Source organism: Kryptolebias marmoratus, linkage group LG21 (assembly GCF_001649575.2).
Source record: "Kryptolebias marmoratus isolate JLee-2015 linkage group LG21, ASM164957v2, whole genome shotgun sequence".
NCBI lineage: Eukaryota > Metazoa > Chordata > Actinopteri > Cyprinodontiformes > Rivulidae > Kryptolebias > Kryptolebias marmoratus.
In genome coordinates this window covers 7,477,266-7,493,816 of record NC_051450.1, presented here as the reverse complement: position 1 = coordinate 7,493,816, position 16,551 = coordinate 7,477,266, and the positions used below count along the sequence as shown (strand labels likewise).

The window sequence follows — 16,551 nt, the reverse complement described above, 5'->3', positions numbered from 1 at the left end:
GTAATCATCAAAATTAAACGAAATAAACATTTGAAATATATGAGTTTGTATGTAATGTATGAATATAATATACAAGTTTCACTTTTTAAATGGAATTACTGAAATCAATCTACTTTTTCATGATATTCTAATTTTATGACCAGCACCTGTAGGTGCTGTTTAGACAGACTAAGGCCTGGTCTCAATCCTTGCCCTACACCCTACGCTCCTCTATGAATTGTGTAGTCAGTCAAAGTGCACAGAAGGGTTTGTGTGCACAAGTTACAAGCATGCAAAAATTGGAGAATTGGGACAGTACAGGTTACGTGATTGACTTGTGCCTCTGCATCATAACTGACATCCAACATGGCGGACCGGTTGCTGTTTTGGCATTTTAAGACTGTGCCAGTACGATTTTAAAAGTACAGTACAGTATAGGTATTTTAGTTATTGCTGGAGATATTTGGCTGTTCAAATGTGTTTTGTTATGACTTGTTGAATACGGAGCAAAGTTTGATAGTATTCACACATCTACAGTAGAGTGAAACAAGAATTATTTAAAAAATTCCCATTTAAAAACTGCTTTTTTTTTACCGTGAGCTTGAGGCACCATGCAGCCTGCGAGAGGCAGAGCAGAGACAGAGTGAGACACGGGACACATGACAGCCACAAGAGCATTTGGCTGGCACCCAGGGAAGGTGGATGCCTGATGGAACTGAAGGCAGAGAGAAGTTTGGGAGTGAGCTTCATGTATCAGCAGCAGAGACCTGGTGATTTTGAAGAAACCTTTTGTTTTGATTATAGCTGCAGATCCTAACTGGGGAGGAACCAGTTTTCTTTTGTTTTTATTGAACATTTTATTACAGTTGATTTTGTAGGGTTTTTATTACTGTCTGCTCCCCTTGCGTCTGATACACCTGTGGAAAGGACACGTTTCATTAAGGTGTTCTTGTGTTGCAGCAGAAGGGAGGACTGAGATTTTTTAATAAAACATCTGAACCTTGTATGACTCCATGTGACATGTCTGGGTCAGTGAGACATGGTTATTTTTAATTAAAGAGATAGTACTTGGCCACTAGAGGAGCGTAACAAACAGAATGATATCAGGGAGAGGTCACAAACTGAGGAGTATCCTGGTGCTTTTTTAACGGGAAGCGCTTCTTTGTATTTGGATGACTTGTTTTCTCCAACTGCAAATGCTTCATCAGAAGCACCTCCTCATTTTACAAAATAACAAATGATTAAACATTAATGTCCATCCAATTATAACGTAACTAGTTTGTTTTTTGTTGTTGTTTTCTCTAGCCTTTTTTTCACAATGTTCTGTTGTGTAAAAGAATGCTTTTAAAATGCTCTACGGATATTGCCTAATAACATGAAATGGAAAGAAAAAAAATATCTAAAGTTTGAAAAATGAGTTCATTTAGCAAAAGCCCTTTTTATTGTAATCTGCCCCTTGCAATCTCATGATGTAAGTGTATTACTCAATCTGGTGTTGCTTCTGCTATTTTCAGCAGAAGTGCTCTGTTTTTGCCCTGAAACCATTAGCTTTCATGCTGGGCATTTACCAGAAATACAGTTCAGAAATGCTGGGTACGTGTTCTGTGAAACAATACAACTGAAGGGAGGAGAAAAAGAAAACGGGAAACAAAGACTATTTTAATTTGACCATGTCGCCATTCTTTGGAGTCCCATATTTTTTGCATCATCAACAAGGGAAACAAACGTTAAAGGCACAGTCTTGTTATTTTGGAAGTGTTGTTAATAGTTCTGAATAATTAGGGCTTTATCAGCTTTATCAGCTGTGACATCATTCAGAGTGGGGAGAAAAGAGCAGAAGTCTTCATCCACGCTAGGTTTTAGATATTTTTTTTTAGGCTTAAGTCTTTTCGAAAAGTTATATACCAGTTTGAAAGTGCGCTATATTAGCTAATATTAAACCTCTACACTTTTCAATGACACCATTTGTTTAGTTTTTGTTGCTGTTTTCTCAACTGAACAATGTCAACCCCACTACGAGAATATAGGCTGCTGCTGAATGTCAGTCCGCTTCATCAACACGTCTAGTCAGCCCAAAGCTTGACAAAAATCCATTCAGCAGCCTCAGCAATGTTGTTTGTTAGCAACGTACTTCATGAACCACTGGACAGATTTTAATGAAACTTTTGGAGAAAGCCCAATTCTCACCACAGCTAATCAGCTCTAGCCAGCACAAAAATGGCCATAACTTTACAATTTTTTTTTTAGTTTAACAGGTAGTTTTACAGATATTTAGCTAAGGTTTAAAGTCACCGCAGCTGACAGTTATTTATAAGACATACTCTGAGTGCTACACATCAGCAAGAGCCTTCACCATCACATGAGACTGTACAAATCATTCACAAGGTGTGACCAAAATGTTACAACTCCATCATTTCTCAACATATCATGAGCTTTGGTAATGGACGATATGCATTTCCTCCAGGAATGCAAGGCCTTTAATTTAGGCAGTTTAACTACATCATTATTGGCTATCAGCTGTTCTGTGAACTGAACACAAGAGCTGTTTTTATTAGGTAAATATTTTACTATATGTCACACAGTAGATGTTTGGTTTGGTGCCTGTTATCATTTAGCATGTTTTAAATTTGCATTTTAACTGTTTTTCCATCGTGCGTGTGTGTTGATGCAGTAATTCTGCTGTGGACCTGAAACAGACAGCTGAACAGCCAGGCAGGAGGCCTCGGCTCGGACCTGTGAGTGCTGCTCTCAGATGAACTCAGGTTTGGGGGTTGGGTTGGCTGCTGAGAGGAACCCAAGAGATGAGAAAGATAGGAATACTGATGGTGCTCTCCTCCAGTGACTTTTCATAATCATTTTTAGCTGCTATGGACTAGTTTTTGATTGAATTGTTTATGTTTTATTAAGAATTTTTGGTGCACTAATTGTTATTTCTATCTTTTCATCAGTCTTGGAGCTTCATTTGAGAATGTTATTGTTATTTTAAAACATTCCAGCTTTATCGTTGCCGTCTGTTCTCTTTGGTCCTGTGTCACTTGATCAGGTATGATTAACACTGAATATGTTTGGTTTTATCTATTCAATGTTTGGATTACCAAATAAATAACTAAAGAAATACTGAGTGTTTGTGGTGTATTTCTACCTATTGACTGGTTTGTGCATAAAGTTTTTTTTTAATCAAACCAAAGAAATGACAGACAGTGAAAAAAAGTTACAACCTACAATGAATCACTGACTGTTCTATTCTGTGATCTGACTGTATTTATTTGTCAGTGAAACCATTTTAGAAGCATTACTGCGTGCAATTAAATCATACTGTACTGTATATTCACAGAATACCTTGGTGGAATGGTTCTTAGTAGCCACACTTGTTAGTGTTGGAGAGCCACCTTGTGGTATAGTTCTGTAATAAACTTAATGCCTCTTAGTGGTGTAGATTCTCAGTCATTCAGCACATGGCAAACCCCAATTTAATAAATAAATACTAGACTTCCATTCTGTAGTTGGAGACACTTTCTGAGTTCAGAACCTGAGAATCTCGAGTTCCAAGCTTTAAACTGTATGAGATGCTCAGTTAATGCAACTAAACTCACATGCAGATTATTCCGCTTCCTCTCCCTCCTAAGGGTTGTTCAGGTCTTTGCTATCCTTGCTCACAGAAAGAGATGTTTTGGTCATGTGCATGAAGGTGTGAATTAGAGGGAAAATGACTGGGTGTCAGGTTCCAATGTAAGTTTTAGAGGGAAGAGGGATTAATTAGCAGCATTTAATCTGCTCTGGTGTGTTCATTTTGCAGATACTGACTTACTGACTGAACATAAAACAACACAAACAATAAATTCATCCAATCTAGTCTGAGCTGGACAAAGAGCCAGATCACTGTAAGGTCTGTTCTGTTCTCTGTTTGTTTTCAACTTGAGATTAGAACATAGTTCTTCTCAAAAGACTCAATTCACCATCCGAATCCTAAACAAAAGTTTTCTTTTCTGCTTTAAACAATGGAGGAGAGGCAGAACATCCACATTGTTCTATCTGAACACACACATTTGTTCAGATAGAGAGCTTGAGTAGAGTAGTAGAATTCCACAGCAGGTTAGCGGAGATATATGTTTTTGTTGCCGCGCTGAATATAATAAATGAGCAGCTTCTGAAGGAGCCTTCTACACCGCTCGGACCAGAGAGCGAGTTAGCCCTGAAGTCCCCAACCACTTCAGCCCTGGAGCGAGAAGGAGCTCCCCTGTGCTTCCCACACAAAGTTCGGAGTACCCGAAGGACAGGTTAACACCTGGTTAAATAACTAAATAAATAAATAAAGTAACCCCACATCATGATGCTGCCACTACCATGTTTCACAGTGGAAATGGTGTGACCAGGGTGGTGTTCAGTGTTAGTTTGGTTTGATCTGAGCACCTTCTGCCACATGTTTGATGTATCCCTACATGGCTTTTGTCGCCATTCAGATAAACACTGTCTCATTTGCTGCTCCTAACAGGTCAGCATACCTGAATGATGTTCAGTTAACAATCGTCCATGCGACCTTGTTTAAACTGTTTCTGTACAAACATCATTTTAAAAGGAAGCAACACAATGCACTAACCTTACCCCTAAAACTTCCTTAAAGTGTTTCAGGAGGGGTGTTCAGAGTATTACTGCTGTGGGGGGGGGAGCTGCATTTAACTTTTTGTCTGTTTTCATTGAAACGCTCACACACATCTGAAAGTCTCTGTTTTTTCTATCCACTTCCTTTGTCCTCTGCTGGTCTTCTCCTCATGTTCGTCTTTGTTAGAAGACTGTGTGAAGTCTTGGCATACAGCAGAGACAATACTACCTCCATTATAACCAGAGCTGTTTATTACCGGTTCTGTATTTGACACGTCCACAATATAAATCAGCATCAGCCAGTTTTTTTTGTAGTCGATTACAGTGACTAATCATTGCTGCCCTAATCTGATGTCGCTGGAAGAAATATTCTGATCAGATTTTATTTACCTCAGTCCTGTATTCATCTCCATGGGAACAAGGGACCCAGGATACAAACAACAATAGGTCACACTGCTCTCCATGTGCCCCACTTGTTTTGCATGGTCTACTTCATCCTTTGAGCAGAGCACACACTTTTTACACATTAAAGCATTGTTACAATTTGCCTACCCACATTTCTGAACACAGATTTATAGAGTGGGCTGCAAAAGTATTCATCACACCAGGTACACTTTGTATTTTGTTGCCTTACAATGCAGAATTTAAATAAACTTTTAATTTATTTGTAAGTAATAGCACTTGAAAAGAATGTGAAAAAAAATGTTTAAAATAACTTGAAAACTAGATCAAATTTAAAACTGGTGAGTGCACACAGATTCAGCGTTCATACTCAATGCTTTGTCCCCCCCCCCTTCCAGCAGCATCAAGTCTTTTCAGGTCTGTCTCCATGGTCTTAGTCCATCTAACCTGGTCTTTTTGTCCATTCTTCATGACCAAAATGCTGCAGCTCCTTCAGGTTGGATGGCTGCTGCTTGTGTCCAACAATATTTTAATCAAAGCAGAGATTCTCAGTTGGACTGAGGTCTGGACTTTGACTGGGCCATTCCAGGATCTTTAACTGGTTCTCCTTAAACCAGAGGAGTGTTTCTGCAGCAGAGGGTTTAGGCTCAGTGTCCTGCTGGAAGGTGGACCTCTGTCCAAGTCTCAGATCCCAAAAGGACTCCTCTGTATTTTGCTCCATCCATCTTTCTTTTACCTCTGACCAGTTTCCCTGTTCCCACTGATGGAAAACCTCCCCACAGCATGATGCAGCCACCACCAGACAGATCGTAATCTAATCTACTGAGCCACTGCCGCCCTAGTGGCCCAGGAGGTAGGGGTTCGTCCTGTGACCGGAGGGTTGTCGGTTTGAGTCCTCACTCTGGCAGTCTCGGCCATTGTGTTCTTGGTGGTCAGAGGGCTTGATGGTGCCAGTGATGGCAGCCTCACTTCTGTCAGCCCGTCCCAGGGCAGCTGTGGCTACAATGTAGCTCACCACCATCAGTGTGTGCATGTGTGAATGATTGTAGTGTGAAGCGCTTTGGGGTCCTTGGCCTAGATAAAATGCTATACAAGTGCAAGCCATTTATTGAATTTGTTTTAACTTTACTTATATTGTACATTTTGCTTAAAGGTTATATGTTTCTAAGAGAATTTTAGAAAGAACTTTGGACAGGAAAATCTGCCCTGACCCTTAGCTTCAGGCCTTGTCAGAACCTGACTGACAGATGATAATCCAATGTGTCGTCATTTTGATAAAAACCAAGAGATCAGGGAGTTCCGCTCTCTCTTCCATTCCCATCCTCATCCCTCTCCTTTAGGTTTTTTCCTCTGTTGTTTTGACTTACCTAAGTGTTTAAATTGGTATGTTTTGTTTAGATTAGTTTTTTTTTAAAGTCCAGAAGTAAAAAGCTACAGTGAACTAGAACTGTTAGTAACTTTCAGTGAAAACACTTTTATCAAATAAACCAAATTCTCTCATTTCTCGCATTTATGAAACCTCAAATCCAGAGCTTAATTTTAAAAATCCTGTTTAAAAGATTTTCTTATGTTAGAGCATTTATAATCCAAGCTTCCATAAGATTAGAAAGGTTATTTCTAAATAAAGTATAATCCTGGTTAAACCATCGTGAAGTGAATATAACCGCTGAAATATGATCTGAACCGAACTTTGAGAGATCACTTGATTGCAAAACTCAGAATGTTAATTTCATTTTGTGTTGATTTATTGTTTGTTTGCAGATTTTATTTTAAAATTTTGAAAGGCAAATTGGTATTTTGAGAGGTACACAGATTACTCTCTGTGACTGAATGGATTCAGCCTCCAGTTGTTGAGATCTAATAAATAATAAAGGGGAACAAATGAAAACAGTTCAATCTGTTTGTTGGGAGAGCTTATGCAAGTGAGTGAACCCTGCCTACATCCGGCTACATAATCAAATTAAAAATCCAATTAAACTCCAAGTTGTGAGGCAACAAAACAGAACGAATACCAGGAGGGATGAATACTTTCACAAGGCGCTGTATGAGCAGAAGCCCTGAAATAAAGGAAAGAATGATTAAGACTAACTTTTTACTTTGGATTTTGTTGCAGCTTGGCTGAAAACACGCACTGAAAAGGGGGAAAACTAAAAGTTACATAATTGATACAGCAGTTAGTCTTTTGTGTTCACCGTGACAGGCCCCTTTAAGGGCCCTCTGTGGTTGCTGTGGTTACCATATTTTCCTGGGGTCTCACTGTAAGCGTGTGCTGCTCTTTCAGCCTGGATTCTGCAGACCTGCACACAGCAGTGATTATTCTGTGTGTACTCTGTGTGTGTGCGTGTGTGTGTTTGGGAGAGAGAGGGGGGGGGGGCTCTGAATGAATGCCATTCCTCTCTCATGGAGCTCAGAGGCGGCACATTCTTTGTTCTGAAATCCCCGGATGTCTGACCCAAAGCCAGGAGCAGACACAAGGAAATGTCTAAATTTAACCGAAAGGACATGAGTTATGGCTGCTCCCAACACAACTTAGAAGAAGCCATCCCTATACTCTTCAATCAGTAATTATTTCTTATTATTATTATTAACAAAAGCTGAAGAAATATTGTTTATTTGTCTACAGAAGTAGCACACTACCTCGTGAACCACAAGACAAAATACAGTGATAACCTCACAAGGATAACTGAACACACATCTACAACTCCATCTTTTCCAGTTAAGCCAATTCAAGATGGCTGCCACAGCTAATCAACATTAGCTAACACAAAAAAATGGCTGTCCCTCAGTTTATTTTACAGATGCTGAGCTAAGTTTGGTGCGGTAGCAGCTGAGCACTGTCCCCAAAACCTACTCTGAGCGCGACACATATCAGGCTCATCAGATCCTGAACATTATTTACACCATTTGAACAAAATGGCTCCATTTCCAATCATAAGATGATCTTAGTCTCAAACAGTTTTATTTATTTATTTTTTTTAAATCAGTCTAGTTTCACTCAAACACTGCTGCTACTGGAAAAGAGGCCAACGTTCTCATAAAGAAAACATCACATCAAACAACAGCTTTTGTCCTCAAATACCTCGGTTTTGTTGAGACAAGAAGTAAAAGTGCAAATCTTATCAGTTTCCGAGAGATGTATATGTTTGATGGAGACCTGGTGGATTCTGGGTAAGGTTTCATGTGCCAGCCGTGTGCACGCCATGCCAGATTCTGATAGAAGCAGCGGGGATCTGTGCGTATTGTCCGTGAGGAAACTGTCGGCTCATCGAAAAACCAGCAGTGGGTCCTGAATGTGATACCCACAACGCAGTGCAGGTTCAACACATTTCAACAACACAACAAACAAACTCTAACAGAGCCATCGCAGTTCAGCTCTGTTAAATATACTGTATATTTCTCCTGATCTTTTTTATTTTCTGCTGTTCAACAGACAGACAGGAACGATCTGGAAATGGCAGCTTGTCTACAGTGTCCAGGTGAACTGAGCTCCTGAAAAAATGTTTTTATCCCCCTGAAGTTGAAGATGATCATGTTTTCATGCTTGCCTCTGTGTGTGTGTGTGTATTTGTCTTTCTGTTAGCAAAATATCTCATATGGCACTGGTTGGATTTTAATGAAACGTTCAGACAGCAACCACTGGATGTTTGTCTACAACTGCTTAACGTTTGGAGTCACCACAGCAAATCAACGTTAGCATACAGAAAAAAAAGGCTAACAGTCAGTTTTACAAATCCTAAACTAAAATTTGACGTGGTAGTAGCTGGGGTTATGTTAATTAGCTCAGAGTAAATCGCCATCCTTATTAACATTAATAACTCTAACCCAACATGTCAGTGGGTTTCATCTTCAGTCCCGAGCTATGCCTCCTTAAACTAGATGTTTATTCCCTTCAATCCATGTGATTAAAGGCATGCCATCATACAAATCAAAGCTCTTCTCAAATGTTGAACATGAAAACTGAAGCTTCCAAAATTTGTTCATCTGGAAAAAATCCAAAACTTCCCAACATGTATTGTCACAAACTAATGCACAAATCAAAACCAAAGAAACGTGGTACCATATTTTCTGCACTATAGGGCGCACTGTCAATGAATGGTCCATTTTCAAACTTTTGTCATATATAAAGGCGCATTAAGTGAAACAAAACAGCCTTTTCGGAGAATCCTGCACCGACGTAAGCATCAAGTATAAATGACTCCACCGCTCGCTCAGGTCAGCGCTCGGGGCCCTGCGTGACTATAACTGAGCCTTAATGTTGCAAGCGGTGCGGTTTTGTAATTTAACCAAAGTCGTACAAAAACATTACGACTTCTTACATATATAAGGCGCTCCGGATTATAAGGCGCACTGTCGTTTTTTGAGAAAATTGAAGGCTTTTAAATACGCCTTATAGTCTGAAAAATACGGTATTTAAGCACCTGCTGCCCTTTCTTATAACATGTGATGGGAGATATGACGACGGCTTGTAAACAAATTTTAAGAATTCAACAATTTAGGACTTTATTTAAAACTTACCATTGACATTGTGAACCATCAACAGTGGAATGTCTTACAATAAATACAGCTGAGTGATACAAGAGAACGATAAAAAAAAAAAAAAAAAACAACGTAATGTGATACACGAAGATGTGTGACAACAACATGGAGCTCACGTTTGGCAGCTTGCACTAACTCAGCCATCATTTATAGGTCTATCAGTTAAAAATCTTTATATGTCTATTGTCTAAAAAAAAAAAAAAAGAAGCAATCTTTAAGAGGTTAAACATGGTAAAAAGGGAAAGAATTATAGCATGATGAGCAGAGGATGTAAGAATGAAAACAGAAGGGCATGGAGAAGCAAGCTAAATAAATAACCCTGCTGCTGAGGACTTCATTCAGGGACTTCTTTCATATGGATCAGGAGGACTTTCATCCTGGAAATACAAACATCAGACATTATTTCACTTCATACTACAGCTGGTCAATATGTTCCCTACTTTAGTTTTACAAGAATTAGTTTTAGAAGTTGGAAACATTGTTTTATCTCTGTTTGGTTTTATTCCACACCACTACAAGCTTCGCTGCTCAAAAGTGTCGAGTTCGAGAAAGACAAGAATTTTCCTCGATGCTTCCAGAGGATATAAGAACTAGTGAGGGTAGCAAGAATTTTGCTCTGTTGTTAGGTTTGATCAAATAATACTGGTCTGGAGGCAGACGTCTCCGCTAATAGTCAATGCTCGGGTCGGTGTAGTGGGAGTTGTAGTCGTCGCTGTATCCTCCGTGGTACTCGTCCTCCTGAAACTCGGCCTGATAGTCACTGTCGCTGATCTCGGAGCCGTTGGTGCCGGTGCCCTGGCTGCCGTTTTTGTGGATGACCGGCTCGGTGGGAGGGGCGCAGTACTTGGGGTCGTAGACCTGCCGGCCGAGCCCGTACACGCTCATGCCCCGCTGGGACGCCACTTTGTTGGTGCCCATCTGGAGGGAGATGGTGGAGTTGTCCAGCGGCTGCAGGGCTGCTTTCTGGTCAAAGATGTCTCGGCGGGTACCGGGGGCTGACATGCCCGCCTGCCAGGAACCAGAATGCAACACGGTAAAGTTTGTTTAGAGATAATGCAGCATTCATATTGTATTATATTACTTTGACAACATAACACAACTGGACAACATAGTTAAGAAGTTATTTTGGGTTGAGGAGGTCATTGTTTGTCTGTAAACCAGAAGGAAAAAGAAAAAAGTCCAGTTCCTTTTGAGCAGCTTATATTAACAATGGAGATCTGGATGATGTGACAGAGAATGGTAACTTCTAGTCCTGAACTGACCTGTTGTTGAAGTGTGCTGTAAAATTCCCCAACAGATTTTTCTGATACATATTACATACACACCCAGCACAGTAGGCTGCATTCTGAACTGCTACTGATAAAACCATCACTTAGTAGTAGAAATAAAAAGGCCAAGAGGTGTTTAACCTGACTGGCTCCTTTGTTGGTTCCCATCTGCAGACTGATGGTGGTCTGGTCATAAGGTTTGTCAGTCTGGGTCTTTGGATCATACAGATGCCTTCTGGTCCCGTAAGCTGTCATTCCAGCCTGACTAGCACACTTGTTTGTTCCCATCTAAGGGTAGAAGAAAAGAGAACACAATCCGATCACTTTTCCCGACATCTCCACACTCACACACACGTTCTGATGGAAATAAAAACCAGAGTTGGACCCAAACATGAGCTATGAAGGATGCCTACTGTATTGATGTCTGTTTTCACAGCCTAATGGTTACCTGTAGTCCAATGACACACTGCCCAGCCTTGATCTTCTCTTCATCAAAGTTCCGCGCTTGTTTGTCTGCATATTTCACTCCAATATCAACCTTTGTGTCCATGCCTTTGGTCTTTGCCTGACAGAGAGAGTCCATGCTGATGAAAGGACTGGACTTTGGGTCTGTGTCCAACAACAACAGAAAATGTCCCCCAGAACACAGAAACCCTCTGAACTTTGTATCCACTCACCATACTGGCCAAAGCAAGCAGTGTGGTCTGGACTTGTGTCATGTTCCCATTTTCAAACAGGTCATTGGCCTCAAAGATGTCACTGGGCTTTAGGCCGTAGCTCAGGATCGCTTTGATGAAATTTCCCAGGTTTTCCAGCTGCAGAAAGCAACAGGTAAAATTAAAAAAAATAAAATAATATTACCAGAGGCTCAGTTAAGAATGTTAAAAGCTTCACAAATAAGCATGATTTTCTACATAAAGATTTGGTACCGTTTCCAGTTGGATATGAGTCCTACCTTGTGCCAGTTCAGCTGTGATTGGTTGATTTTCTTGACAGAACCAGGCTGGAGCTTATTAATCAGTCTAAACAAAACAAAAGGAGTGTTTCTCAGAGCATTTCTCCATGAACTATTTAAGTTCTACAACCACACACCTCATAGCTGGTACTACAGTTTGAGTCAGCACCATAAAATCAAGAAGACCAAATCTGCGTCCAGGTTTAGGGGTTTCAAATCTGTGTGTACACTCATAAACAGGACATTTAACAAGCTAATTTACCTTTTTAGTTTTATTTCTCTACCTTGAGTTTTTTTACTCAGTATGGCAAAAGATACGTCAAGTAATCATCACATACATTATATATATATATATATATATATAGTTTTTATTATTTCCAGTCAATATTTCTGAAGTAAATCCTACAACTGAAACAAAACATGCAACAGAAAAAAATTAAAAAACAGGTAAACAATCTGTGAATTGAGAGAGCAGACATGGATCAATAGCATGGTGACATTCCAATCTGATTTAAGGTATTGACTGGTGTTTTGTTTAAGTTTTTTTTTTGTTGTTGTTGTTGATCTGTATTGGCTCCCAATCTGTCAGCAGAAATGTGAAGTTGTAGCAGGAGCTTATTAACATATTTGTGTTAGCGTTACTTGATACTACTGTATCAATTATATTATATAAAAACACCCAGTGAACTCTATTTTTCAACATGGGCGGTCCCACTTTCACTGATGCTCAGGTCCTCTACCAGAGGTCTGGGATCTTGGGGGTTCTCTTCAGTATCTTAGCTGTTCGTAGGACTGCACTCTCCTGAACAGAGATCTCTGAGGTTGTTCCTGGGTTTTGTTGGAGACCACTCTTCCAGTTTGGGGGTCACAGCATAGGGTGGTCTGATGACCACTGGCACCACTGAGGCCTTGAAGCTCTACAACTTCTCTGTTTCCTCTTTCAGCCCTTGGTATTTTTCCAGCTTCTTGTGCTCCTTCATTTTGATAAAATAGTCAGAAATATTACAGTCTGGACAGGTCTCCAGTCCATCATAGGGCCAGATGGAGACAAACAGCCATCCACGCTCTCACATCTAGGGAGAATTTAGAGTTACAAACTAATCTAACATGTATGTTTTATGGTCTGTGGGAGAAAACTAGAGTACCCAGAGTAAACCCACGCAGGCATGGGGAGAACATGTAAACTCCCCACAGAAAAGCCCCAGGTTGCCTCCCAGGTCAGGAGGCTATCCTGCAACCTCCTCGGTAGGAGGTGACACCTCTAACCACTGCTCCACCATGTCACCCATTTCTCCTCTATTTTTTTACTATTTAAAATACAGTCTAGTCCTACATGAAATATGTCTTGGTTCTGCCTCATGCATTGGTTTGCATTCCAGTTGAAGACCCCATGAAGTAATCAGAACACAGAAGTTCAACTTACTCGCAGAGGATGACACCATCCTTCAAACCTTTCTGGAAGTTCTCTCCAATGGACATTTCTGTGACCTCCTCTATCCAGAAACGCAGCTCCTCCTCCTTTTGCGAGTCATATTTCTGAGCAATCTGAAAGAACAACAAGGAAATGTTATTCTTCATGTCACACTGCAGGTCAAGTATTTCCTCATACGTTTGTTAAATTGGTCTCAATACAAAGGACAAGTTATGGACAGCAACATTATTACCGTCCTGTTTACTTTCTGCCAAAACAATTAAGTTTATTATGAAAGGAAACCAGTTTTTAGTTCTACAACAAAGCAGGGCTTCAGGGTGAGAATCTGATTTTATATGAGGGAAAGGCTCAGTGGTTGTGAGGCATGAAAATCCAAGCTAAGTGCTGCACAAACATATCGATTAACTAATCATTATCAGTGCTGATCATCTCTATAAAAGCAGGAGTTTTGGCAGTTTGCTGCTCTGGAGCATACAGGTGTTTGTTAATACGACACTAAGGTGGAAAGACATCAGCAATGGCCTTCAGGCTCCATCATACTCCATAAGAAGTCACAAAGTCAGTTCGCGGTCATGTTGCTGTGAGCTGTTCGATTTTGCACACTCCTTTCATCGTCCACGAGACACTCGGCTCAGAAGTCCCGGAAAGCTCCTTAGAGCGATAAAACGGGTTTCTTCCCTCTGGCTTCTCAATTCTCCTGTCCTTGTACAGATGTTTGCTTCCCTTACCCCAACCAGACATGTTTATTAAACCACCTGAGACAGTACACGTCATTTGGCATTTGTAAATTTGACGGGAATGTGTCCCTACGCTGCCCGGCCGAGGTGCACTTCCTCCTGCCTGTGTTTCCTGCTGTCTTTTTAAGATACAAGTTTCTGAGTTTTGCTGGAAAAGTTGTAAAGACGGCTATATTTTCTAACAGCCTCCAGCTGCTTCTCAGCAGAGCAGTAGAAGCAAAATGACTGAATTAAAGCTCACCGGCTTTTCCACATAAACATGCCCACAACAACTTCTGACCAATCACACAATACAGGAAGTTAGTCATGCCTGCCCACCAAACACAGTAAACTACAGGAAGTAGTTTATAGGGTTCTCTGCGCATCAGTCCTGCAGTAAATGGCTGGATCGTGTGCCTCACAACGAGGACCACCAATCTTACAAAATAAAAAAAGTGAGCTCTGGCTGCTTTTTTTTAATCAAGCAATGGTAACTTTAGGCTCAAAAAACCTTTTTAAACATAAACATTAAAAAAAACAAAACTTTTTTGCTTCTCAACTGGAAAAAAGGTGGAAATGCGTGCAATGAGTATAATTTCATTTTAGCTTGCTTGTTTCTTTTTGTAATTAAAATAGTTTGTAATCATACATGTTCTGTGCTGAAGGGTCTTCTTTAACACCAAATAAAAAAACTCAAATAACAGTTCTAAAAGGTTGACATACAGTAAATGGGAGATCTTCTAAATATATTTCTTTCCTTTGTCTTCTTTATAGCAGTGCCTACATGAAGTCTATGTAGAAAAAAATATCTTATTTTCATTATCACACAGATTGTTTATCCACTGAGTGTCAACAGCTTGTTACTTCCTGCTCTTTCTCGAAGAAAAAGTCGTGGTAGAACTGGAAGAACCTGCTAAACGGAAAACAACGAAGTTCATGGAATAGAGCTCTGACCAGGCAGACATTCAGTCAACACTTCACCAGAAACCAGGTGTGAAAGGATCATTTCACATGACATGTCAGCAGCTCAGTGTGATCTTATCATCATAAGGCAGACTGCGACACAAACCGCCCCTGCAGCTTAAGATAGTATCTCACTGAGCTGCGACTGCTGGTCTCCAGCATCCATGAGGAAGTCTAACATATCTTGAAACATTCCTGGGGGTTCTCCATTTCCTTGCTTAAGTAGCAGAGGCCAAGAGTGTTTTCGCTTGAGTTTTGAACTTGTTTTAAAAATTTGGGGCGACAAATTTTCTCTCAAAATAGTTGCAGAGCTGTGACGGGTGTCAGAAACCATTTTGATTGTTGTTGCGGGCATCTCCAACCCATCTAATTCTGTTTATTTATATGGCACCAACTCAAAACAACAAAGAAGTCTTCTCAGGGGACTGTAGAAAAAAACAAGTCCAAATCAGGAATCTTATTCAGATCCAAATTCATATCCAATTACAGACAATTCAGTTGTCAGTGTTTACCCTAGCATTATTGGGGCAGAATGGGGGTGGGGGGGGGGGGGGCCCTCGCCCCAAACAGAATTGCACACCCCGCCATGAAGGTCTTGGCATGTAGTAAATTAATAAACATCCAAATGTTTGGCCCATGACCAATTCACTGCAGCCAGGGGAGATGGCAAAGTTGATTCTGTCATTATATTTTATTTAAATTAAGCAAACATGTTTCATTGTAGAGCTGGGTGATATACTCTAATATACCAGCTTCCTTATATTACATATTGTAAATGTATACACCTGTTGTAACAGCCCAAAGAATCAACAGCAGTCCAACACCTCTAAGTAGTAAGAGCTACCACCAAGAGAGAGACAGCATGAAGACAAAGAGATGGCCATTTACAGAGCAGGTAAGGAGGCCAAAAATCAGAGAAACATCCAGGAATACAAACATAACCCTGGGAGGAGCACTAGGAGTTGCACAGAACTGGACTTCGTGGAAGAGTAGCAGGAAAAAGACACTGATTGAAGAAAAAAAGCTGGACTGTTTGGAATTTCTTCCCTTAAACTTGTGGAAGAAGTTACTGTGGTCACATGAGACCAAACACCAATTACACCATGTCTGAGGCTGATCTACCACCTCTCATCATGCTGAGAACACCATCCCAACAGTGAAGCATGGTGGTGGCAGCATCATGCATCACCAGGGGCAGGGAAACTGTTTAGAGGCAAAGGAAAGATGGATAGAGCAAAGTACAGAAAACATTTAGAGTAGATGTGAGACTGAGACAGAGGTCCACCTTCCAGTAGGACACTGACCCTAAACCCTCTGCTGCAGAAAAACTCCTCTGGTTTAAGGAAAACCAGTTAAAGGTCCTGAAATGGTCCAGTCAGAGTCCAGACCTCAGTTCACCTGAGAATCTGCTTTGACTTAAAGATTGTTGGACACAAGCAGCAGCCATCCAACCTGAAGTAGCTGCAACAGTTTGGTCCTGAAGAATAGACAAAATGTCCAGGTTAGATGGACCAAGACCATGGAGACAGACCTGAAGAGACTTGATGCTGGAACTGATGCAAATGGGTGGGGACACAAAATATTAGGGCTGCAACTAACGATAATTTCAATAATCGATTAATCGGGCGATTATTTTCTCGATTAATCGGTCGTCTTGGAATTCATTCATTCATTCAGTCATTCATTTTGGCCCACATAAAA

General features: G+C 40.5%; 1 protein-coding gene across 2 annotated transcripts in view; it reads right to left on the bottom strand.

The window, feature by feature from the left end:
* Nucleotides 1-9,454: 9,454 nt before the first annotated feature.
* cnn3a (calponin 3, acidic a) overlaps nt 9,455-16,551 on the bottom strand; it is an 18,348-nt gene continuing 11,251 nt past the window's right edge. For both annotated transcript variants that reach the window (XM_017414151.3, XM_017414150.3), the window contains exons 2-7: nt 13,163-13,284; nt 11,740-11,806; nt 11,462-11,599; nt 11,233-11,349; nt 10,926-11,072; nt 9,455-10,524 (exon numbers count right to left, since the gene is read on the bottom strand). In XM_017414151.3, coding sequence (XP_017269640.1) covers nt 10,183-10,524; nt 10,926-11,072; nt 11,233-11,349; nt 11,462-11,599; nt 11,740-11,806; nt 13,163-13,218 — 867 coding nt within the window. In that variant the 5' untranslated portion in view covers nt 13,219-13,284 and the 3' untranslated portion in view covers nt 9,455-10,182. The remainder of the gene's footprint in view (nt 10,525-10,925; nt 11,073-11,232; nt 11,350-11,461; nt 11,600-11,739; nt 11,807-13,162; nt 13,285-16,551) is intronic.